Here is a 26,964-nt window from a genome sequence, read left to right on the forward strand (position 1 = left end):
TCTTACAGGCACTAATTGGTATTTTGACCAATCATATCAGATCTTTCCACTTCAGATATTTTTCAAAGCTGATCTGATTTTCTGTTTTCAAAACTAGATTATGAACAGAGTTGACTAAGTTTTGTAGGCTTTACCCTTTGTAAAAGTTTATTAAAACCTTAGTTCTTTAGAGGAGTGCAAATGGTAATTGAGTTTTTGCACACTCGCACTTCAGAGTAGGCGTTCCCTAATGGAAATATGCAAATCATGCTAGAACGTGCCAATAGGATCTCGCAGGCTCGTGCTTGACTCTGCCCCCCTCCTTGCTTGTTTTGCCCACTATGACTAATTTGTTCCCATTAGAAACGACAGGTTGTGGTCTATCTTGGTTGAGCTAAAACATCTTTGGTGGGGCGTTGCCAAGGCGTTCACTCGTTTGAATTATTAAATGGCGACATCATGTGGTCAAGGCAGAAATACACGCAATGAAAGCAAGGTGGAAAGAGTTTATGAATGTATTTCTTTATTTTAAATCCCTAAGGTCGATGTCCGCGCCCCCCCTGAAATCGAATTAGCATAATACAAAAATCCCCATACAAATCCATCAGTTCAAACTAGAGATATCTGTTTTTTTCATTGGATGCATCTCAATCCCCTGTGTGGAAAGATGAGACTCACAAACACGATGGTGTTTTGCTATACGACCCCCACAAGCATGTTGGGACTCCTCTGAAGTCAATCTGCCAATTTATGTCTGTAGCGTCCGAACAGTTTGGGCTACACGCTAAAATGACCCCACTGTGGGTGAGACTCACAACAAGTACATGTCGGTTGTTTTGCTCAAGGACTAGGACTCACAAGACTCACAAGAATGGAAGTATATAGAGACTGTTTGGTGACAAAAATATTTTTCATGTGGTGATACTTTAAGGGGTCTTAAAATTCCAAATCAAATAGCAAAATGCACATGACCAAGGGTGCTCCATTCTTAAAGGGGACATCAGTAATTAACAGAACATAACACTTGGTATGACCTTCTTTAAACAATCCATATAGCTTAGGGGAACCCCTGTCCCCACCCACCTTCATTAATACCATAAGCAACAGACTTGCAGCGGGCCTATGTCCTCTCTCCTCTGGATTCTTTCCTCCATGACCCAGACCCAGTGTTGGTGGAGTGTGTCAATTTGTTAGTAAGCAAAAGGAAAACGGTTCTCCCCTCATCGATACCCTCCTTTCAGCGAGGAAGGCAAGTGTAGGCTATCCTACCAATAGAGATAGATAGAGAACTCATCTTTGTATCTGTGCTAGTGATGTGTAGATCAGCAGTTTTTACACCTGCAACCACCTGCAATTGCTAATAATCCATCTGATACAGCAAGACTAGATGTGAAAAAGTAAAAATCTAAGGCCCCCACCCGACCCTAACCAGCTAATATAGAAAATGAACTGCAGGCTACAGTCCAAGACAGCGGATTTTTTTTTTTTACAGGGTGTGCATGATTTTTGTGCCTAATTTAGATATGTTTCTGCTTATAATTTCCTACATTTTGGTAGGCTACTTGTTAGTCAACTTGTCTATAATTAGATACAGTGCATTCTGAATATTTTGTTTTACACATTTTGCTACGGCCTTATTATAAAATGGATTAAATTGTTTTTTCCCCCATCATTTATCTACACATAATAACCCATAATGACAAAGCAAAACAGGTCTTTAGATTTTTTATTTTATTTATAAAAAAATAAAAAACTGAAATATCGGAATATATAAGTATTCAGACCCTTTACTTAGTACTTTGTTGAAGCATCTTTGGTAGCGATTACAGCCTCAAGTCTTCTTGTGCAGGACGCTACAAGCTTGGCACACCTGGATTGGGGGAGTTTCTCCCATTCTTCTCTGCAGATCATCTCAAGCTCTGTCAGGTTGGATGGGGAGCGTTGCTGCACAGCTATTTTCAGCTCTCTCCAGAGATGTTTGATCGGGTTCAAGTCCGGGCTCTGGCTGGGCCACTCAGGGACATTCAGAGACTTGTCCCAAAGTCCCTCCTGCGTTGTCTTGGCTGTGTGCTTAGGGTCGTTGTCTTGTTGGAAGGTGAACCTTCCCCCCAGTCTAAGGTCCTGACCGATCTGGAGCAGGTTTTCATCAAAGATCTCTCTATACTTCTCTCTGTTCATCTTTCCCTCGATCCTGACTAGTCTCCCAGTCCCTGCCACTAAAAAACATGCTGTGGGGATGGTGCTTCACCGTAGGGATGGTGCCAGGTTTCCTCCAGACGTGATGCTTGGCATTCAGTCCAATGACTTCAATTTTGGTTTCTTCAGACCAGAGAAACTTGTTTCTCATGGTCTGAGAGTCCTTTAGGTGCCTTTTGGCAAACTCCAAGCAGGCTGTCATGTGCCTTTTACTGATGAGTGGCTTCAGTCTGGCCATTCTACCATAAAGGCCTGATTGGTGGAGTGCTGCAGAGATGGTTGTCCTTCTGGAAGGTTCTCCCATCTCTACAGAGGAACTCTGGAGGTCTGTCAGAGTAACCATCGGGTTCTTGGTCACCTCCCTAACCAAGGCCCTTCTCCCCCGATTGCTTAATTTGACCGGGCGGCCAGCTCTAGTAAGAGTCTTGGTAGTTCCAAACTTCTTCCATTTAAGAATGGTGGAGGCCACTATGTTCTTGGGGACCTTCAATGTTGCAGACATTTTTTGATACCCTTCCCCAGATCTGTGCCTCGACATCATCCCGTCTCGGTTTTTGCTTTGACATGCACTTTCAACTGTGGGACGTTATATAGACAGGTGTGCCTTTCCAAATCATGTCCAATCAATTGAGTTTACCACAGGTGGACTCCAATCAAGTGGTAGAAACATCTCAAGGATGATAAATGGAAACAGGATGCACCTGAGCTCAATTTCGAGTCTCATAGCAAGGGTCTGAATACTTATTGTTATAATGTATATACAGTTGAAGTCGGAAGTTTACATACACTTAGGTTGGAGTTATTAAAACTCGTTTTTCAACCACTCCACAAATTTCTTGTGAACAAACTATAGTTTTGGAAAAATCTACTTTGTGCATGACACAAGTAACGTTTCCAACACTTGTTTACAGACAGATTATTTAACTTATAATTCACTGTATCACAATTCCAGTGGGTCAGAAGTTTACATACACTAAGTTGACTGTGCCTTTAAACAGCTTGGAAAATTCCAGAAAATGATGCCATGGCTTTAGAAGCTTCTGATAGGCTAATTGACATCAATTGAGTAAATTGGAGGTGTACCTGTGGATGTATTTCAAGGCCTACCTTCAAACTCAGTGCCTCTTTGCTTGACATCATGGGAAAATCTAAAGAAATGAGCCAAGACCTCAGAAACAAAATTGTAGACCACAAGTCTGGTTCATCCTTGGGAGCAATTTCCAAACGCCTGAAGGTACCACGTTCATCTGTACAAACAATAGTATGCAAGTATAAACACCATGGGACCATGCAACTGTCATACTGCTCAGGAAGGAGATGCATTCTGTCTCCTAGAGATGAACACACTTTGGTGAGAAAAGTGCAAATCAATCCAAGAACAACAGCAAAGGACCTTGTGAATACGCTGGAGGAAACGGGTACAAAAGTATGTATATCCACAGTAAAACGAGTCCTATATCGACATAACCTGAAAGGCCGCTCAGCAAGGAAGAAGCCACTGCTCAAAAAACGCCATAAAAACGCCAGACTACGGTTTGCAACTGCACATGGGGACAAAGATCTTACTTTTTGGAGAAATGTCCTCTGGTCTGATGAAACAAAAATAGAACTGTTTGGCTATAATGACCACTGTTATGTTTGGAGGAAAAAGGGGGAGGCTTGCAAGCCGAAGAACAGCATCCCAACCGTGAAGCATGGGGGTGGCAGCATCATGTTGTGGGGGTGCTTTGCTGCAGGAGGGACTGGTGCACTTCACAAAATAGATGGCATCATGAGAAAGGAAAATGATGTGGATATATTGAAGCAACATCTCAAGACATCAGTCAGGAAGTTAAAGCTTGGTCGCAAATGGGTCTTCCACATGGACAATGACCCCAAGCATACTTACAAAGTTGTGGCAAAATGGCTTAAGGACAACGAAGTCAGGGTATTGGAGTGGCCATCACAAAGCCCTGTCCTCAATCCTATAGAAAATTTGTGGGCAGAACTGAAAAAGCGTGTGTGAGCAAGGAGGCCTAAAAACCTGATTCAGTTACACCAGCTCTGTCAGGACGAATGGGCCAAAATTCACCCAACTTATTGTGGAAGGCTACCCGAAACGTTTGATCCAAGTTGAACAATTTAAAGGCAATGCTACCAAATACGAATTGAGTGTATGTAAACTTCTGACCCACTGGGAATGTGATGAAATAAATGAAAGCTGAAATAAATCATTCTCTATACTATTATTCTGACATTTCACATTCTTAAAATAAAGTAGTGATCCTAACTGACCTAAGACAGGGAATTTTTACTAGGATTAAATGTCAGGAATTGTGAAAAACTGAGTTTAAATGTGTTTGGCTAAGGTGTATGTAAACTTCTGACTTCAACTGTATATATACATATATCTTTTTTCAATACATTTGCAAAAATGGCTAAAACCTGTTTTTGCTTTGTCATCACGGGGTATAGTGTGTAGATTGATTGAGGAAAATGTTTTATTTAATCCATTTTTAGAATAAGGCTGTAACGTAACAAAATTTTGAAAAAGTCAAGGGGCCTGAATACTTTCTGAATGCACTGTATGTTGCCCAAGAAGACTACAATAAACCCTTTCTCACAAATGATCGAATGAATGCTTAAATCTAGTTGACATCAGTAAACTTTTCTGTCAGCTCTGCTTCTTCTAAAAGGCATTTAGGGACTGAGGAGAAAATGCCATAACTCTGTGCAAAATTTCCAAATGACATCCGTTTGACCGGTTGTAAAGATATTAAGACGATGTGAGAGGTTATAGACCTACAGTCAGTGTCCAGATTTCAGTTTCCATTTAACCCATCCGAACAGTAGACTACAGTTCCCTTGAAGGGCCATTGGCCTATTTGAAGTCCCCATCTTGTGACTTGTCTAATTTGTATACCGCCTCATAATCATCATGCTCCTATCATCCTCTTTAACTACTTCACCAAATCATTCCCAAACATGACTTTTCTGGCCCTCACATCTCTTTATTTTAAACTCTCAATTTTGCAGCTTTTCTCTTATTGAATTAAACTCCGATGTTGTCCTTTTTGCCTAAGTGGATCGACAACCTTTTTCTGCCCGCTCCCAAAAGCATATGATTGGCGTGTAGGCTATTTGGTGTGGGTAAAGTTAGATGGTGCGTCATCAGCACTCCATTTTTGGTTAGACCGGCCAAAACCAGGTGCACCGCGGGTCATCGTAATGTTTACATAGAGGGTTAAGATAACTAACGTAGCAGGTTAGGATAATTAAGGTGGCAGGTTCAGAGAATTAAGTTAACGTTAGAAAAGGAGTTAGGTTTAGCTAAAACGCTACAGTTGTCAACAATCGACATGTTGTGCAACCCAATCAGCCAGGCAAAACGGTATTGAGTGGCAACAAATCTGCCCAATTAACTGATTCGCTTTTCCATACATCCTGTTCTGTTGATCCGCCCACTTCTGTTGACACGCCCACTTCCAGACACTCCATGTAATGCCGTTACCCATGATTTTTTTTAAATCAGCTATTGATTTCTTGAAGTAGAAAAGTATGCAAACAGAAAAAAGTATATGCTTCTTATCCTTTTGCCTATAAAATGTCTTGCACAACTAGCTAAATTTGTTTTTAATCACTTTATACATTTATTTTGTAACGTCGTCTGCGTGACTGACTGATCTACAAAAAACATGGAGTAGTTATTTATGATTTATGAATATTTATTTTTGTTGAACAGTCTGCCGGCAGTTGCCTGCAATGTTAACTGCTATGTCAAACAAGCCCTCTCATTTAATACAAGCGTATTTTTTAACACTTTCCCTCTCCTCTACTACCTTTAACGTGAGGCCAGAGAGGACGGCTCAGAGAGGACGCAGGAGTCGAGCAAATTTAATTGAGAAAAGGAAAGGCCACTGACTCTGGGTTGTTGGATCGACTATGTCCATAATGAACGTGCTCTTATGTTATGTTTTTTTATTTTATTCATCAAGCAATTCAATATTAAATTGCACTTTATATTAATTAATTAAACTTTAACTTGAAAACGTAAGGATAGCAAGGCAAACGTATTTTTTTTAAAAGTCAACCAATGTTTGACTTCATAATCAGTTCTCTGAGACTTGATTATGACGTCAGGCATTAGTCGATGTAATATGGACAGTGTCGGTACAACAACCAGAGTCAGGGATCTTCTTCACTGACTAGACTGAGAACATTATACAAGATTTAGGTAATATTTTCTAAATGTCATGTCCTTGGTTTTATCATATGCGCATGTTTAGCCTATTTTCCCATACTTTTATTAATTGATTTCACCTCGCAAGATGCAAAGGAAAGTTGCCACGATTATTAATTAATCATTCAATAGAAAGGGGGGAAAACTGTTGCTGACCAGATATTGCCACAGGGTGACGCGTAAAAAAGACGAGAGCTCCTAATAAGAAGCCTTAACTCAAAATAAGAGGGTGTTTTGCAACTGTCTGTCTGGCCCGCGGACTCCTCCTCCACCTAACTGTCAGTAGCAACGTTCTGGTTGAGTCCCGTTTGCCCTGTGCTAGCAAATACTGTATCATATTTTTTTTGTGAAAGTGTTACGAAGAGCCAACAAAGGGGTTGGCTCTTTATACCCCGTCCTGTCTGTCACTAAGTTGTTGTTCGGAAATGTATAGGGCTGCTGGTTGCAATTAGCCAAGTTATCGTTCCATTTGAGAGGGGTTACATTTGAAAGCTCGCCGCCTGGGACAAGGAGCTCGCGCTCTGCCTCTGCCTTACCCACGATGGCGACCCAAGAAGCGGGTAAGTCAGGACAAAATATATCCGTTTGTTCACACCAAGTTTGTTTATGCATGTTTAATGGTACTAGCTAGTTACAGTAGCTATGCTGTGAACTCGTGACGTGCTATAACTAACAGTTTGCAAGGCAGATTAATTACTTTTTTCTCATATGGGGATGATGCTGTTTGTGTCCGTGAGACGGCGGCTGAAGTGTCAGCATCTTGTTGATAAAACATAACGCGTACTGATGAGTTCATCTTTGACACACACAGACTTCTGAGAAACAGTTTACAAGCTTCTAGGGGCACAGTCAACACGTCCTATTATTTAGATGGCAATTATGTGCTGTTTGCTTTAAAATGACTCAGCCGGGTTTTTTCTTTCCTGGTCTCTCTCTCTCTCTCTGTGTGTGTGTGTTGTGGTCTATTTTTCTTATGTAGCCTGGCTGTGTGTATGGCAGTAGTCATGCTAGCTCTGCCAGCAATGCCTCCATGACCTGCCACTCCCTTAACAGGAACACATAACGTTCAAACCCTAACTCTCCTCTCTGATGTTCTAGGAGGAACATCATCCAATTTACTAATGAGGATCAGCTTCAAGCTGTTACGGAAACACACGTGTCTTTGTTTATGTGTATTTTATACGGCTGTTCTCCTGTATGTGTGTCAGGTCTAAGGATGCTCTTTTGTAGTGTGTGGACTGCATTTGTGTCCCCACGTAATTATAGGCTATATAGGCTATAGCTGTAACGTAGCAAAATGTGGAAAAAGTAAAGGGGTCTGAATATTTTCTTTTTTCGTAGCTTGTAGCTAGCTACGAAAAAAGAAAATATTCAGACCCCTTTACTTTTTCCACATTTTGTTACATTACAGCTTTATTTAAAATAAAAAAAACTCAATCTACACACAATACCCCATAATGACAACGTTTTTAGAAATGTTTGCAAAAAAAACCATACATTTTTATAAGTATTCAGACCCTTTGCTATCAGACTCGAAATTGAGCTTAGGAGCATCCTGTTTCCATTGCTCATCCTTGATGTTTCTACCACTTGATTGGAGTCCACCTGTGCTAAATTCCATTGATTGAACATGATTTTAGAAAGGCACACATCTGTCTATATAAGGTCCCACAGGTGACAGTGCATGTCAGAGCAAAAACCAAGCCATGAGGTTCAAGGAATTGTCCGTAGAGCTCCGAGACAGGATGATGTCGAGGCACAGATCTGGGAAAGGGTACAAAAAATGTCTGCAGCATTGAAGGTCCCCAAGAACACAGTGACCTCCATCATTCTTAAATTTAAGAAGTTTGGAACCACCAAGACTCTTCCTAGAGCTGGCCGCACGGCCAAACTGAGCAATCTGGGGAGAAGGGCCTTGGTCGGGGAGGTGACCAAGAACCCGATGGTCACTCTGACAGAGCTCCAGAGTTCCTCTGTAGAGATGGGAGAATCTTCCAAAAGAACAACCATCTCTGCAGTACTCCACCAATCAGGTCTTTATGGTAGAGTGGCCAAACATAAGCCACTCCTCCTCAATAAAAGGCACATGACAGCCTGCTTGGAATTTGCCAAAAGGCACCTAAAGGACTCTCAGGCCATGAGAAACAAGATTCTCTCGTCTGATGAAACCAAGATTGAACTCTTTGGCCTACATGCCAAGCGTCACGTCTGGAGGAAACCTGGCACCATCCCTACGGTGGAAGCATCATGCTGTGGGGATGTTTTTCAGTGGCAGGGACTGGGAGACCAGTCAGGATCGAGGGAAAGATGAACGGAGCGAAGTACAGAGAGATCCTTGATGAAAACCTGCTCCAGAGCGTTCAGGACCTCCGACTGGGGCAAAGGTTCACCTTCCAACAGGACAACAGCCCTAAGCACACGGCCAGGACAACACAGGAGTGGCTTCGGTACAAGTCTCAATGTCCCTGAGTGGCCCAGCCAGAGCCCGGACTTGAACCTGATCGAACATCTCTGGAGAGACCTGAAAATAGCTGTGCAGCAACGCTCCCCATCCAACCTGACAGAGCTTGAGAAGAATGGGAGAAACTCCCCAAATACAGGTGTGCCAAGCTTGCAGCGTCGTACCCAAGAAGACTCAAGGCTGTAATGACTGCCAAAGGTGCTTCAACAAAGTACTAAGTAAAGGTCTGAATACTTATGTTAATAATACTTATGCAAATAATACATTTGAGAAATTCTAACTTGTTTTTGCTTCATCAATTTAATCAATTTATAGAATAAGGCTGTAATGTAACAATGTGGTGGAAAAAGTCAAGGGGTCTGAATACTTTCCGAATGCACTGTAGATGAGAGGGGTTGATTAGATTGCAGGATCAGGGAAGGAAAGAGGCGAGGAGAGCTTAGGGAAGGAGGGAACTGAAGGGTATTGTAATGAGAAGAGGATTGGGAAGCAGGATAAAGCGCTGAGACGGCAAGAGACGCCATTTTCAGTGGAATAGAGGATTTGAGAGAATTAGCCTATGGTACAATATGTTCAGTGATGCTAAAGGTTATTTTCACACCAGAGGAAGGTAGTGTATTCCAGACTCCATTGCATAACAATGAGAATGCTATTAATGTTGGCTACTTGAACCTGGCTGGCTGGATGTTTTTACCCAATCTCATGGTGTTGGCTCAATCCCACTTGATCACTTGACGTACATCAGTGTCTTTTTGTCTGTCAGTAACCATGGAAAAGGACATACACTGCTCTATGCCCTAGCAACCTAAACTTGTTGTTAGTTGTTTACTGTAGTGTTGTCAAAGCTGCGGATAGTGTGGGCCATCTTCCTTTTTCGCAACTCTGTTGTCTGAATTTGCATATCACTCACATGTCTGACTTCCTGTCTCACCACACACCACATCCTCTTACACCTTATGCCATGCCTTTACCCTGTATTTTGGCTTCTCTGCAGTACTAGTTACCAGAGGTGTGGACTCGAGCCACATGACTTGCACTCGTCTGACTTGAGTCACAAATTTGATAACTTGAGACTTGACTTGGAGCCTCAAGAATCGGGACTCAACTTTGACTTGAGACTGACTTAATTATCTTGTCAGGTTTTGTCTCTGTGGATTGCTCTCCACGCAGCCAGAGACAGTACCGCATTTGCAAAAAACAGATTGGGTAGTGAAACGCACACACTGCTCTCTGATTGGACCAGCAAACTGTCAATCAAAACAGGTCTGAGCTAGTGCAGTGAGAAGGTTGTGTGTGAAACTGAATGGGGAAAATTACATACAGTGCCAGTCAAGTTTGGACACACCTACTCATTCAACAGTTTTAATTGGATTTTTACTATTTTCTACATTGTAGAATAATAGTAAATCAAATCAAAATTGTATTAGTCACATGCGCCGAATACAACAGGTGTAGATCTTACAAGTGATGCTTACTTCCGAGCCCCTAACCAACAATGCAGTTAAAAAAAATAAAAGTAAAAGTAACAAGTAATTAAAGAGCAGCAGTGAAATAATAATAGCGAGGCTATATACAGGGGGGCCTTTCTCTGACACCGCCTACGGCTGTAGAACCTTTTGAGGATCTAAGGACCCATGCCAAATCTTTTCAATCAACTGAGGGGGAATAGGTTTTGTCGTGCCCTCTTCACGACTGTCTTGGTGTGCTTGGACCATGTTAGTTTGTTGGTGATGTGGACATCAAGGAACTTGAAGCTCTCAACCTGCTCCACTCCACTCATCCCGTCGATGAGAATCGGTCCTCTTTTTCCTGTAGTCCACAATCATCTCATTTGTCTTGATCACGTTGAGGGAGAGGTTGTTGTCCTGGCACCACACGGCCAGGCCTCTGACCTCCCTATAGGCTGTCTTGTCGGTGATCAGGCCTACCACTGTTGTGTCATTGGCAAATTTAATGATGCTGTTGGAGTCGTGCCAGGCCGTTCAGTCATGAGTGAACAGGGAGTACAGGAGGGGACTGAGCACGCACCCCTGAGGGGCCCCTGTGTTGAGGATCAGCGTGGCGCATGTGTTGTTACCTACCCTTACCACCTGGGGGCGGCCCGTTAGGAAGTCAAGGATCCAGTTGCAGAGGGAGGTGTTTAGTCCCAGGGTCCTTAGCTTATTGATGACCTTTGAGGGAACTATGGTGTTGAATGCTGAGCTGTAGTCAATGAATAGCATTCTCACATAGGTGTTCCTTTTGTCCAGGTGGGAAAGGGCAGTGTGGAGTGCAATGGAGATTGCACCATCTGTGGATCTGTTGGGGTGGTATGTAAATTTGAGTGGGTCTTGGGTTTCTGGGATGATGGTGTTGATGTGAGCCATGACCGGCCTTTCAAGGCACTTCATGGCTACAGACGTGAGTGCTACGGATCAGTAGTCGTTTAGGCAGGTTACCTTAGTGTTCTTGGGCACAGGGACTATGGTGGTCTGCTTAAAACATGTTGATATTACAGACTCGGACATGGAGAGGTTGAAAATGTCAGTGAAGACACTTGCCAGTTGGTCAGCGCATGCTCGCAGTACACGTCCTGGTAATCCATCGGGCCCTGTGGCCTTGTGAATGTTGACCTGTTTAAAGGTCTTACTCACGTCGGCTGCGGAGAGCTTGATCACAGTCTTCCGGAACAGCTGGTGCTCTCATGCATGTTTCAGTGTTATTCGCCTCGAAGCGAGCATAGAAGTAGTTAAGCTCATCTGTAGGCTTGTGTCACTGGGCAGCTCTCGGCTGTGCTTCCCTTTGTAGTCTGTAATGGTTTGCAAACCTTGCCACATCCGACGAGCGTCAGAGCCGGTGTACGTCAGAGCCGGTGTACTCGATCTTAGTCCTGTATTGATGCTTTGCCTGTTTGATGGTTCGTCGGCAAGCATAGCGGGATTTCTTATAAGCTTCCGGGTTAGAGTCCCGCTGAATGTGGCAGCTCTGGCCTTTAGCTCAGTGCGGATGCTGCCTGTAATCCTTTGCTTCTGTTTGCGGTATGTACGTACGGTCACTGTGGGGACGACATCATCGATGCACTTATTGATGAAGCCAATGACTGATGTGGTGTACTCCTCAATGCCATCGGAGGAATCCCAGAACATATTCCAGTCTGGGCTAGCAAAACAGTCCTGTAGCTTAGCATCTGCTTGATCTGACCACTTTTTTTATTGATCTAGTCACTGATGCTTCCTGCTTTAATTTTTGCTTGTAAGCAGGAATCGGGAGGATAGAATTATGGTCAGATTTGCCAAATGAAGGGTGAGGGAGAGCTTTGTATGTGTCTGTGTGTGTGGAGTATAGGTGGTCCAGAGTTCTTTTTCCTCTGGTTGCACATTTAACATGCTGATCGAAATTTGGTAAAACGGATTTAAGTTTCCCTGCATTAAAGTCCCCGGCTACTAGGAGCGCCGCTTCTGGGTGAGCTTTTTCTTGTTTGCTTATGACTGAATACAGCTCATTAATGCTGTCTTAGTGCCAGCCTCTGACTGTGGTGGTATGTAAACAGCTACAAAAAATAGAGATGGAGGTAGGTAGTGTGGTCTACAGTTTATCATGAGATACTCTACCTCAGGCGAGTAATAGCTCTAGACTTCCTTAGATATCGTGCACCAGCTGTTTTTTACAAAAATACATAGTCCGCCGCCCCTTGTCTTACCAGACGCCGCTGTTCTATCCTGCCGGTACATCGTATAACCAGCCAGCTGTATGTCGTTCAGCCACGACTCTGTGAAGCATAAGATGTTACCGTTTTTAATGTCCCTTTGGTAGTTTAATCTTCCGCGTAACTTGTCAATTTTTTGGGGGTCCAATGATTGCACGTTTGCAAGCAGAATGGAGGAAGTGGAGGTTTATTCGATCGCCTGCGAATTCTCAGAAGGCAGCTGGACCTTCGGCCCCTCTTTTTCCGCCTCCTCTTCACACAGATCATGGGGATCGGGGCCTGTTCCTGAGGAAGCAGTGTAAGGAAAAAGGGGATTCTGCTAGTCCGTGGTGAGTAATCGCAGTCCTGATGTCCAGAAGTTTTTTTCGGTCATAAGAGATGGTAGCGGCAACATTATGTACAAGATAAGTGACATAAGTATTTGCGTAAATAAGCAAACAAAAAAACACAATTGGCTGGGGGCACGTAAAACGTCTGCCATCTCCGGCGCCATCTTAACCTAAAGACATCAAATCTATGAAATAACACATGGAATCATGTAGTAGCCAAAAAAGTAGCCACCCTTTGCCTTGATGACAGTTTTGCACATTCTTGGCATTCTCTCAACCAGCTTCACCTGGAATGCTTTTCCAACAGTCTTGAAGGAGTTTCCATCACTGACACCAACAAAGCACCCCCACTCCATTACACCTCCTCCATGCTTCACGGTGGGAACCACACATGCTGAGATCATCCGTTCACCTACTGTGCGTTTCACAAAGACATGGCGGTTTGAACCAAAAATCTCAAATTTGGACTCAAAGGACAGATTTCCTCTGGTTTAATGTCCATTGCTCGTGTTTCTTGGCCCAAGCAAGTATCTTCTTCTTATCGTTGTACTTTAGTAGTGGTTTCTTTGCAGCAATTTGACCATGAAGGCCTGATTCATGCAATCTCCTCTGAACAGTTGATGTTGAGATGTCTGTAACTTGAACTCTAAAGCATGTATTTGGGCTGCAATCTGAAGTGTAGTTAACTCTAATGAACTTATCCTCTGCAGCAGAGGTAACTGAAATTTTCCGAATTGACTGACCTTTGTCTTCAAGTTTCTCTTTGCATATTTGAGCTGTTCAAGTCTATATTATGGCAAGATCTTTTACCAAATAGGGCTATCTTCTGTATACCACACCTACCTTGTCACAACACAACTGATTGGCTCAAACACATTAAGAAGGAAAGAAATTCCACAAATTTACTTTTAACAAGGCGCACCTGTTAATTGAAATGCATTAAGTCAAGTCATGTTTGGGCACCTACTCATTCCAGGGTTTTTCTTTATTTTTACTCTTTTCTACATTGTAGAATAATAGTGAAGACATCAACTATGAAATAACACATATGGAATCATGTAGTAACCAAAAAAGTGTTAAACAAATCAAAATATATTTGGATTCTTCAAAGTAGCCACCCTTTGCCTTGACAGTTTTGCACACTTGTGGCATTCTCTCAACCAGCTTCATGAGGTAGTCACCTGGAATGCATTTCAATTAACAGGTGTGCCTTGTTAAAATTACATTTGTGGAACTTCTTTCCTTCTTAATGCATTTGAGCCAATCAGTTGTGTTGTGACAAGGTAGTGGTGGTATACAGAAGGTGACTCCAAACGTTTGACTGTTACTGTACATATGAGATGAGTAAAGCAGTATGTAAACATTTATTAAAGTAACTAGTGTTCCGTTAATAAAGTGGCCAGTGATTCCATGTATATAGGGCTGAGGGTTGAGTAACTGGGTGGTAGCCGGCTAGTGATGGCTATTTAACAGTCTGATGGCCTTGAGATCGAAGCTGCTTTTCAGTCCCAGCTTTGATGCACCTGTACTGACCTCTCCTTCTGCCAGTTAGCTAATGCTAATCCGTGCTAGCGCTGTTTGAAAGTTGAAGTTCATTCCTACACAGCCACAGTTAGCATTGCACTGAGTAATATGTAAGTTACTAAGTACGCACAAAAAAAATTCTAAGGTTAGTTTTATCCCTAACCAGATCTGGCTTTGTCAGGCTTTACCCAAATCACCTTGCAGATCTGGTTTTGATAGCTCTAGCCTTTTCATATGACTATGCCAATGCTGCCTGTGTAGTATTCAGGCCTTACTGTAACGTTAATTACTGAGATGTCTTTTATTGTACAATGGGGTGTGTGTGGGTGGTTGGGGGATGGGGGGGGGGGGGGGTGCGCATGAGAGAGCAGTGTGAGGTGCTGTAGATTAACTGGATTAGAGATTATACAGGAGAGCATCTGTCAGAGAGCCTCTCTCTTACCACCAGCTCTGGGCTAACGCTATCACCTCCTTCTCTAGGATAGGGGGCAGCATTTTCACGTTTGGATGAAAAGCATACCCAAATTCAACTGCCAGCTACTCATCCCCAGAAGATAAGATACACATATTGTTAGTAGATTTGGATAGAATAGACTCTGAAGTTTCTAAAACTGTTTGAATCATGTCTGTGAGTATAACATAACTTATTTAGCAGGCGAAACCCTAAGGACAAACCATTCAGAAGTTGTTGTTTTTTAGGTCACTCTCTTTTCAATTAGTTTTCATTGGGAAACCAATTTTTTTATTTACCTTCTTGCAGTTCCTACCGCTTCCACTGGATGTCAACAGTCTTTAGAAATTGGTTGAGGGTTTTTCCTTTGTGTAATGAAGAAGTACAGCCATTTTGAATCAGGGACACGTTGTGTCCTGTTTGTTAGAGGCGCATGACCAGAAGGCTAGCTACAGTTTGTTTTAATCCTGTATTGAACACAGATCATCCCATCTTCAATTTTATCGATTATTTACGTTAAAAAATACCTAAAGTTGTATTACAAAAGTAGTTTGAAATGTTTTGGCAAAGTTTACAGGTAACCTTTGAGATATTTTGTAGTCACGTTTCACAGGTTGGAACCGGTGTATTTCTGGATGAAACTCGCCAAATAAATGGACATTTTGGATATATATCGACAGAATTAATCGAACAAAAGGACCATTTGTGATGTTTATGGGACATATTGGAGTGCCAACAACAGAAGCTCGTCAAAGGTAAGGCATGAATTATATTTTTATTTCTGCGTTTTGTGTCGCGCCTGCAGGGTTGAAATATACTTCTCTCTCTGTTTACTATGGTGCTATCCTCAGATAATAGCATCGTTTGCTTTCGCCAAAAAGCCTATTTGAATTCTGACATGTTGGCTGGATTCACAACCAGTGTAGCTTTAATTTGGTATCTTACATGTGTGATTTAATGAAAGTCTGATTTTTATAGTAATTTATTTGAATATGGCGCTCTGCATTTTCTCTGGCTTTTGGCCAAGTGAGACAGTAGCGTCCCGCCTAAACTCAGATTTTTGGATATAAATATTAACTTTACCGAACAAAACATACATGTATTGTGTAACATGAAGTCCTATGAGTGTCATCTGATGAAGATCATCAAAGGTTAGTGATTAATTTTATCTCTATTTCTGCTTTTTGTTACTCCTCTCTTTGGCTGTAAAAATAGCTGTGTTTTTCTGTGGCTATGTACTGACCTAACATAATCGCACGGTGTGCTTTTGCCGTAAATCCTTTTTGAAATCAGACATGTTGGCTGGATTCACAACAAGGGTAGCTTTAATTTGGTGTGTGATTTCATGAAAGTTTGATTTTTATAGTAATTTATTTGAATTTGGCGCTCCGCATTTTTACTGGCTTTTGGCCAAGTGGGACGTTAGCGTCCCACATATCCCAGAGAAGTTAAAGCAGTTAGTATAACACAGTATCCTGTATGAGGTATTGTCTCTGTCTCTGTCTCTCTCTCTGTCAGACATGTCGCGGCGCAGTATGAGGCTGGTTTTAGGGGGATACTACCACCAGTCATCGGACGATGACGAGTCCTCCTCAGTTTCCTACAGGGAGAGCCCCGTGAGGTGTGTTTTGTGTTTCATGTTGTACCGTATAGCCTAATACAGTAGGCCTGACAAAGTTGCTTTAACAAAGCCCTTTCTCTCTCTCTCTCTCTCTCTCAGGGTTTTTACTAAGAGGAAGACAGGTGGTCGTAAAGTGGCGGCCTCTCGTACCTCCAGCCGGGCCAACAGCGTGGCTAGCACCGCTAGCAGCAAGGGTAGTACAGTGGAGCCACCCATCAATGCTGAGGACTACATTGGTACGGTTCACACCACTTCCTGCATCCACAGGCCTATACTGTATACACTGTACAGTATAGCTTTGTATTGCAGCTGCCTCTTTGTCTATGGTTGTAGTTAGTTTTGAATAGCCATAATAGCTAACCGTCTCTCTCTCTTTGTCCCCGCACCCCCTGCCCTTCAGGGGTCTCAAGCTTGGTTCAGAGGAGGAAGACCTTCCAGGAACCTCCTGCCCCAGCCCCCAGCCTGAACCTGGCTCCTAGCCCCAGGGGCTTCTCGTCCTGCCAGACCGGCCTGAACCAGGCCCAGAGCAAGAGCAGCGCCATAGACAGCTCTGGTTACTCCTCTTCAGAGGCAAGACGTTACAGAGGATACTCTGGAGACTCCTCCTTAGGCGAACAAAGGGTTAGCGCCAGCCAGAGATCTGGCACTAACAGGACAAGTGCTAGTGCCAATTGGAGTGAGTAGTGAGTGAGTAGTGAGTGAGTAGTGAGTGAGTAGTGAGTGAGTAGTGAGTGAGTAGTGAGTGAGTAGTGAGTGTGTGTGTGTGTGTGTGTGTGTGTGTGTGTGTGTGTGTGTGTGTGTGTGTGTGTGTGTGTGTGTGTGTGTGTGTGTGTGTGTGTGTGTGCTAGCGTAGCATTAGCCGGTCTCTATGCTTGTAGCTTGTTTGTTAGCATTAGCTTTTTCTCTGTCTCCTCCTGTAGCCCCTCCGTTTATCCCGGTCGATGTGAGGAAGGCCATTCTAATTGCCATCCTCCTCATCCTCTTGACCTTCGGTGAGTGACATCACACCACAGAATCAGACAGTCTATAGTTCTATAGAACTTCCATGAAAAGAACCAACAGCACTGTTACTTTATTGGTGCCAGCAGTACATTGTCCACAGATGACATGCCTAACCATAGTACTTACTGACAATTTAAATAACCGAAGTACAACACACACACACCCATTGTTGACGAGCAAAAATGTTCTAAATGTTGTCTGTGTAGCCTGTCCTGTATGATAATGTGCTCCTTAGTGTATTCAAGTCTATTCTACCCCTTTCTGCTAGGCTGCTGGCACCTTGCCCCCTTGGTATGGGCCACCCTGACTTCAGCCCTGAATGCTATCACTATGACCCTGAACCGAGCTGTCATCTCCCCGACTCCGCCACCTGTCTTCACTACGCCACCTGTCTTCACTCCGCCTGTCAAGGCTATGGTAGGATCTGATGGGACCACATACCCGGCAATAATCTCTCGTTCTCTTGATTTGGTAGGATGCTGCATTGACGCTCTGCATGTGTACTCCTGGATTGTACAATTAATAGCTTGTTTGTTGAAACTCTTTCTGCAGGATGGAGCTTCGGTATTTCATTCTGCTCTGGAAGACAAGATGAACACCATCCTGGTAAGAGAGACAAAGAGAGAATGCACAAACTATACTGCATTTGGGTGTATTTATTTGGTTAACTGACTTGTGTACGTGTTCTCCCGCAGAGAGAAATAGAAATTCTTAAGAAGGAAGACAAGCAGAAATTTGTAACCGAGGTGAGTACTCTATAGTGCAGTATTATGTGGAATGGGGTGTCATAAGGTCCTATAACAGTCTAGTATGGAGAACAGGGTTTCGGTTATAGATGTCTGTAGTAGTGTAATAGGGATTCCTTTTATAGGGCTCTATAATAGTGCAGTATTTGGGAAATAGTGTTTTCTTTTTTATATAATATATATACACACACACACTACCGTTCAAAAGTTTGTGGTCACTTAGAAATGTCCTTATTTTTGAAAGAAAAGCAACAAAAAAAATCCATTTAAAATAACATCAAATTTATCAGAAATATAGTGTAGACATTGTTAATGTTGTAAATGACTATTGTAGCTGGAAACGGCTGATTTTTAATGGAATATCTACATAGGCCCATTATCGGCAACCATCACTTCTGTGTTCCAATGGCACAATGTGTTAGCTGTTAGCAGTTGTTATTCTTCAATAACACAAACCCCAAAGCAAATCGGGGAGAAAAATGTATTTATTTGAAAAGGACAAATCATAGATGCTATGCTGGGAGGTAGATGTTCATTCCCCCTGTTATCCTCAGCTTTTCTCCACAGAGCAAATAACAGGATGTCATGTATAAGCCCCCAACCTAGCTTGGGGTTGACCAATCAGAAGTCCTTGCAGTACAACTGGGCCAATGGTCAAATGCTCCAGACTCAATGTACAGAACATAGCTCTGAGTTGAGGACTGACATTCCACAGATTCTAAACAGCTGTTGAACTGAAAACCAACTCCTATTTACATTGACAATTCCCTGTTGACAATAGTATTCTATTTAGTTTAGTACTCTCGTCCTCATCCTCTGCGTTGTGTGTTTATCATCAAAATAGTATTATATAGCTAATCTAAGTTTATAATTTTAGAAGGCTAATTGATCATTAGAAAACCCTTTTGCAATTATGTTAGCACAGCTGAAAACTGTAGTACTGATTAAAGAATCAATAAAACTGGCCTTCTTTAGACTAGTTGAGTATCTGGAGCATCAGCATTTGTGGGTTTGATTACAGGCTCAAAATGGCCAGAAACAAAGAAATAACTTCTGAAATTCGTCCGTCTATTCTTGTTCTGAGAAATGAAGGCTATTCCATTTGTGAAATTGCCAAGAAACTGAAGATCTCGTACAACGCTGTGTACTACTCCCTTCACAGAACGGCACAGAACGGCGCAAACTGGCTCTAACCAGAATAGAAAGGGGAGTAGGAGGCCCCGATGCACAACTGAGCAAGAGGACGAGTACATTAGAGTGTCTAGTTTGAGAAACAGATGCCTCACAAGTCCTCAACTGGCAGCTTCATTAAATAGTACCCGCAAAACACCAGTCTCAACAGTGAAGCGGCGACTCCAGGATGCTGGCCTTCTAGGCTTTGCTGGTGACACTGTCTGTGATTTATTTAGAATTCAAAGTACACATAACCAGCATGGCTACCACAGCATTCTGCAGCGATACACCATCCCATCTGGTTTGCGCTTAGTGGGACTATCATTTATTTTTCAACAGGACAATGACCCAACACACCTCCAGGCTGTGTAAGGGCTATTTGACCAAGAAGGAGAGTGATGGAGTGCTGCATCAGATGACTTGGCCTCCACAATCACCCGCCCTCAACCCAATTGAGATTGTTTGGGATGAGTTGGACCGCAGAGTGAAGGAAAAGCAGTCTATTTTTTTTATTTTACCTTTATTTAACTAGGCTAGTTAGTTAAGATAAAATTATTATTTACAATGACGGCCAAACCCGGACGACGCTGAGTTAATTGGGAGTCCTATAAGGGCGGCGCACAATCACGGCTGGATGTGATTCAGCCTGGATTCAAAAGGGACTGTAGTGACGCCTCTTGCACTGAGATGCAGTGCCTTAGATCGCTGCGCCACTCGGGAGCGCAGCATATGTGGCAACTCCTTCAAAACTGTTGGAAAAGTATTCCAGGGGAAGCTGGTTGAGAGAATGCCAAGAGTTAAGGCAAAGGGTGTCTACTTCGAAGAATCTAAAATGTAAAATATATTTTGATTTCTTTAACATTTTTTTTTTTTTTTTACGACATGATTCCATGTGTTATTTCATAGTTGTGATGTCTTCACTATTATTCTACAATGTAGAAAATAGTAAAAATAAAGATAAACCCTGGACTGAGTAGGAGTGTCCATATTTTTGACTGGTACTGTATATATGTATGTTTTGTTCTATAGAATTGTTGTATATTTACGTATATGGTTGAGATGGAGTCTTTGTGCTCGTCTATCCCAACAGATGGTAGAGAGACTGCAGACAGACTTGGCAGACGTGAGAACAGACATGAGGGACGTGAGAGTGAGAGTGGACAGGTGAGTGTGTGGCCGGCCCAATCCAGAACCTGCCCCCTAGCTTCTGCCCCTACCTCCTAGCATCTACCTCCTGTCCTTAGCCCTAGCTCCTGTCCCATGCTCCCTAGGCACTTGGGAAGATTTGAAAGGAGTGAAAACATACTCCCATACTTTTTCTGTTAACCAATCTAATGTCCAAACCTTGTTTGCAAAAAAAACTTTGGATTTAAGACAATCTTAACTTAGCCTTTTAAAATGTTTTGTGAGTTTGCTGTCTCAGGGGGTTGAAGATAAATAAATATCTCTGTTTCTCACTGGACAATTAAGTTCTATTTTTTTTCTTTTGTAGTGTGAATCCACTGGATTGGGAGCATCGTTTGAGCCAGCAGACTGCCGGCTTCACCAGTCAGGTGGGCGAGCTGAAGGACCAACACACACACGTCAGGCAGAGAGTCGCTGCCCTGGAGGACCAGAGTGCCACGGTAATGTACACAAAACACGCAAACTCAAGTCAAATTTGTAGCACTGAACTTTTGCACTTTCTTAAGTGGTTCTGCATAAGAGATGGTGCTAAATAACTCAAATGTGAATGGCTGAGTCCAAAATGGCACCCAATTCCCTACATAGTGCACTACATTTCCCATTTTAGTCATTTAGCAGACGCTCTCCTCCAGAGCGACTTACAATTACTTTTGACCAGAGCCCTATGGTAGTGCACTATATAGGGAATGGGGTGCCGTTTGGGACACAGTAATTGATGAGCCTTCCTAACCTAATGGATGTGGTCTGTCTGTGTTGTGTAGCTGGGGAAGCAGGTCTACTCTGTTCAGAACCAGCCTCCTCCAGCTCCCAACCCCACCACAGCCAACACACACCTGACCCCTGAGCTCGAAGAGGCCATGGCCAAATGGCTGCATGAGAATGTGCCCCAGAATGAGCCACAGATGGTGAAAGAGGTTGTGAAGAACTGCAGTCCCCTATTGGCTGACAGGATGCCAGACTTTGCCTTGGAGTCCCAAGGTGCCAGTGTTGTGAGCACACGGTGTTCCGAGACGTACCGTACCCGCTCGGCATGCGTGTCCTTCCTGGGTGTACCCCTCTGGTACCCCTCTGAGAACCCCCGCACTGTTATCCAGGGCCAGGCGGTGCAAGCTGGGAAGTGCTGGGCGTTCCACGGAGCGCAGGGCACCCTGGTCATCGCCCTATCTCATCCTGCCCACGTTACCCACGTCACACTGGAGCACCTGCCGGTCTCCAACGCGCCCACCGGACGCATCGACAGCGCGCCCAAGGACTTCTCTGTCTACGTGAGTCATCTGTGACCTCTAGCTCCTCCCTGACACTTTATTCAGTGCACAACTTTTGCCCAGAGCCACATCTACATAATCTACTGTTGAAGATTTCCTACAGAGATGTTTAGAGCAGTATGGTGAATATCTTTAACGCTGATGACTAATTTCTGTCTTTAAAAATCGGTCTCATCTCTTTCTCTCTCTGTGCAGGGTATGTCCACTGAGACAGAAGACGGCACCTGGCTGGGAACCTTCACTTATGACCAGCACGGAGGGGCAATCCAGACCTTCCAACTGCCTGTGAGTCCCATCATTTAAACTTTGCCTCGGTTGTATTCATTAGTACACACCGTTTCAAAATGAAGCAAAACAATTTGCTACAGAAAATTAGCATTTCTTATTGGACAAGTTCAGGTAGTCCCTCCCTCTTTCAGTTTTTCTTCCATTTGGTGCCTAGTGAATACGACCTCTGGTTAGGATTACTAGGTTATTTTTGGGGGGCGTGAGACATTAGTCGGGCTCGATGTTTATGCAACAGACTATAGCTGAAATAAGCCTGGAATAGAACTGGACCAGGACCATAGAACGAAGTTCTAACTACCTAGCTAGTAGCTACTGTTGACCCTCCATTCAGTCATCAGTTGTGTTGCTTGTTCTAACCCTTCCTGTTCTCTCTGTCAGAACCCTACCAGGGCCATCTATTATTTCGTGGAGCTGCGCGTTCAGAGTAACTGGGGTCACCTGGAGTACACATGCGTGTACCGCTTCCGTGTGCACGGACACATGGCGGCCTCCTCCAAGTGAGAGGCGTTCACCGTCCACCTCAACCGCAGACCTCCGAGGCTTCGCTTTCATATCGGAGCAACATTCTTTTTGCATCTCAACATTATGACGGACCATTCTAAATAAATGTATTTATTTGGCGTAATCTGGATGGCTTCCTAAACTGGCTTCTGCCGGGTGTGAGGTCAGAGGTCAGCAGGGGTTTAAGTTACAATTTGCAGTTTCATTTCTGGAAGAGGTATTGACGTGGCTAATAAGTGTGGGGATGAGTTTTTGAGAGTTTCAAATTGAACTGTTTGTGTGCGTGTGTATGCTTTTGAGCATCGATTATTTGTTTGCATTTTAACGCCCGGCCACAGCGGACAAAGATTTCAGATTGTACTTTGAATGTGTGTTTATGACAATCCCTCCTGTGTTACTGGGCTCTTATTTTGTTTAATTTTATCTGTGTCTTAAAATGATATACAAAGGTTTAATTATGGTTAAAAAGAACGTTGTTGGATGTATATTTTGCAAGTATCAAGATGTATTGTTCATGTATTTTATTAGTACGATAAGAATTGGATGTAATATGCTTGTAAATTATTTTTCTGTTGGTCTGAATGGTTAAGTCTCGACGCACCTTGCCAATAGGCTTCCTATTACAGGATGAACTATATGATTGTAGATGCTTTCTACTTTGCATTTGGTAATGCACTGGTGTTTCAATGCCCTTTATAATAATAGAGACTAGAGAGAAATAGACAGGCGCACAGAGGTTGCAACGTATTGTCTTTTACATGTAATAATTTTTTTTAAACCCTTTTTTCCCAATTTCATGGTATCTAATTGGTAGTTACCGTCTTGTCTCATCGCTGCAACTCCCATATGGGCAAGGCGAAGGTCGAGAGCCGTGCGTCTTCCGAAACACAACCCAACCAAGCCACACTGCTTCTTGACACAATGCCCACTTAACCCGGAAGCCAGCCGCACCAATGTGTCGGAGGAAACGCCATACACCTGGCGACCGTGTCAGCGTGCACTGCGCCTGGCCCGCCACAGGAGTCGCTAGTGCGCGATGGGACAAGGACATCCCTGCCGGCCAAACCCTTCCCTAATCCGGATGAAGCTGGGCCAATTGTGCACCGCTCCATGGGTCTCCCAGTCGGGCTGGCTGCGACAGAGCCTGGACTCTAACCTAGAATCTCTAGTGGCACAGCTAGCACTGCGATGCAGTGCCTTAGATCACTGTACCACTCGGGAGGCCTGGAACGTATTGTCTGAACTAAAAAATACAGCTTAGTTTACATGGCTTGCAGCATTTATTTTTGTTTTATTTTAAGTCTTAATTTGTATTTTTACCAATTTTGATCAGTTTAATAGTAGTGTACGCACGTTTAGCATTTTTTTCAGATGCAAGGTACAAATCATAAAAAATAAATACATAATTTCTCTTACCAATTTTACTGCAATACTTGAATAACTTTCACCTCAAAGCAATGATGACTAAATGTCACGCTTTTTGCATTCTAAACATTTGTAAATAGCAAAAAACTAACTTTGTACTTTTTGCTAGTGTTTGATGAAAATAATCAGGAACTTTTTTTATTTCATGTTTTAAATCATATTTACAATTACAGTATTATTTGCAGCAGTGGTAGCTACAGACTAACAAAAGACTGATCACAAAAAGGACCCATACAGTGTGATTAGCTCTCAATAGCATTTTTTTTAGGTATTATGTTTTTCTGATGTTACGGCAGTGAAACATCATACTTAACGCTGGGTCAATTTTAAGTTTGTCCAAATACAACAGAATATAAGTAAATAATTTCCCCATAGGAATGTAGTTCAATACCTGAAATGATTGGCTATGTATCCACCTCATTTTCGAATGCTTTTAAAACACGGAAGCCAAATGCGGAAAATATGGTTACAACTTCCTCCATGCTAGCGCATTATCATAATTCATGTATACAGTACCAGTCAAAAGTTGAGACACCTACTCATTGAAGGATTTTTCTTTATTGTTGTAGAATAATAGTGAAGACATCAAAACTATGAAATAGCACATGGAATCATGCAGTAAGCAAAAAAGTGATAAACATATCAAAATATATTTGAGTTTCTTCAAAGTAGCCACTCTTTGCCTTGATGACAGCTGTGTACACTCTTGGCATTCTCTCAACCAGCTTCACCTTCACCGTGGGAACCATACATGTGGAGATCATACGTTCACCTACTCTGCCTCTCACACATGGCGGTTAGAACCAAAAATCACAAATTTGGACTCATCAGACCAAAGAACAGATTTCCACCGGTCTAATGTCAATTGCTTGTGTTTCTTGGCCCAAACAAGTCTCTTCTTATTATTGGTGTCCTTTAGTAGTGGTTTCTTTGCAGCAATTTGACCATGAAGGCCTGATTCACGCAGTCTGCTCTGAACAGTTGATGTTGAGATTTGTCTGTTTCTTGAACTCTGTGAAGCATTTATTTGGGCTGAAATTTCTGAGGCTGGTAACTCTAATGAACGTATCCTTTGCAGCAGAGGTAACTCTGGGTCTTCCTTTCTTGTGGCGGTCCTCATGAGAGCCAGTTTCATCATAGCGCTTGATGGTTTTTGCAACTGCACTGGAAGAAACTTTCAGAGTTCTTAATGTTCCATATTGACTAACCTTCATGTCTTTAAAGTAATGATGGACTGTCGTTTCTCTTTGCTTATTTTAGCTGTTCTTGCCATAATATGGACTTGGTCTTTTGGCAAATAGGGCTATCTTTTGTATACCAACCCTACCCTGTCACAACACAACTGATTGGCTCAAACACATTAAGAAGGAAAGAAATTCCACAAATTAACTTTTAATGCACACCTGTTAATTGAAATGCATTCCAGGTGACTACCTCATGAAGCTGGTTGAGAGAATGCCAAGAGTGTGCAAAGCTGTCATCAAGGCAAAGGGTGGCTACTTTGAAGAATCTCAAATATATTTTGATTTGTTTTAACACTTTTTTGGTTACTACATGATTCCATATGTGTTACTTCATAGTTGTAATGTCTTCACTATTATTCTACAATGTAGAAAATAGTAACAATAAAGAAACCCTGGAATGAGTAGGTGTTTCCAAACTTTTGACTGGGACATATATATGCATACTGAATGTGTATGACATATACTCTGAAATTGAACGTACACATTTATTTTGGTTACTTTTCTGCAATAGTGCTCTTTGACAGAGTGGCATTTTGACAGGTACATGATCAGATGTTTAGAATTGGGACATACTGTACTTAACCAGGTGTGTGTTTATATTGGCATGAAATGGGATAAAACATTTTGAAACAGGAAGATAGTACCTGAAGTTGTTAAAGAATTCAGAATTGTTTTGTGTTGCAAAATTGTTGCTACATTGTACCCAACTGAATACAGCACAGGTGAACATAATGCTCATGATATTGGTTTGTATTTATTTAACCATGTGCATATCAAACATAATTGAATGAAGGACATTGTGTTATTTATGAGTTTTTCAAATACTCAGTGGTCTATATATGATATTTATTTGCTATAGATCAGGTCATTGATAATGCATCAATATTGTACCATGTAATTAATGTAGGGTAATGTAAAATGACTGCAGAAGTCTTCCCTTGGACTGTTATATCCAAGTCCAGGCACTCGTGTGGGTTTGAAAGTAAAAAAATACTTTAATTTATGGGCTACATCATTATTGAAATTGTATCGGCTTACTGCGTCTGATACAAAATGGAGGAGATGCAGTTATATAGCCTTGACTCACTTTGTATCAGACACCCTGATGAAGGACTAAGCCGATACGCATTAGTGTATTTTAATAATGTTGTAGCCCATTAATGAAAGGCTTCCTAACTTTCCAACCCATCAGGTTCCTTGACTTTGATTGTTTATGCCACTTATCACTTATTTGATGTTATAATTTTCCCATATGCTTTTCAATTCCTATTCCCCTCAAAGAGCACCTGTGGTTGTTTTGGAATACCTGAAGCGCTTCTGCTACGTTTTTTTTCTTCTTTAAGGTGTTATAGACATTGGAGTGACAAATAAAACTTCTCAACCCTGTTGCTTTTATCAACTGATTATTTTAACTCAAATTGCTCAGCAATGCTTTAAAGTAAAGCTACAGTGGCTTCAGAAAGTAGTCATACCTCTTGACTTTTGACTATTGACTACTCTTGACTATTCAACATTTTGTTGTGTTACAGCCTGAATTAAAAAATGGACTAAAATATGTTTCACCCATTTACCCACAATACTCCATATTGACAAGGTGAAAACTTGTTTTTATTACTTTTTGCACATGTCTCATTTACAGAAGTATAAGAATATTTTGAAGATAAATACAC

At 42.3% G+C, this 26,964-nt stretch overlaps 1 protein-coding gene across 1 annotated transcript; it reads left to right on the forward strand.

Annotated features, from left to right (window-relative positions):
• Positions 1-6,656: 6,656 nt before the first annotated feature.
• On the forward strand, positions 6,657-26,680 carry LOC139539528 (SUN domain-containing protein 1-like). The gene is made up of 13 exons (XM_071342572.1): positions 6,657-6,954; positions 16,363-16,465; positions 16,565-16,701; positions 16,866-17,141; positions 17,386-17,457; positions 17,736-17,884; positions 18,020-18,073; positions 18,163-18,213; positions 20,477-20,550; positions 20,879-21,011; positions 21,333-21,836; positions 22,032-22,121; positions 22,503-26,680. Exons 1-13 carry the CDS (start codon positions 6,936-6,938, stop codon positions 22,623-22,625), a joined length of 1,785 nt encoding a protein of 594 aa, XP_071198673.1. The 5' UTR covers positions 6,657-6,935; the 3' UTR covers positions 22,626-26,680.
• The last annotated feature ends 284 nt before the right edge of the window (positions 26,681-26,964 follow it).

Source organism: Salvelinus alpinus, chromosome 15 (genome assembly GCF_045679555.1).
Source record: "Salvelinus alpinus chromosome 15, SLU_Salpinus.1, whole genome shotgun sequence".
Lineage (NCBI taxonomy): Eukaryota > Metazoa > Chordata > Actinopteri > Salmoniformes > Salmonidae > Salvelinus > Salvelinus alpinus.

Coding starts and splice junctions, on each gene's coding strand:
- LOC139539528 (XM_071342572.1), top strand. Junction 16,702..16,865: donor CAATGCTGAGGACTACATTG/GTACGGTTCACA, acceptor CCTGCCCTTCAG/GGGTCTCAAGCTTGGTTCAG. Junction 20,551..20,878: donor GTGAGAGTGAGAGTGGACAG/GTGAGTGTGTGG, acceptor TTTCTTTTGTAG/TGTGAATCCACTGGATTGGG.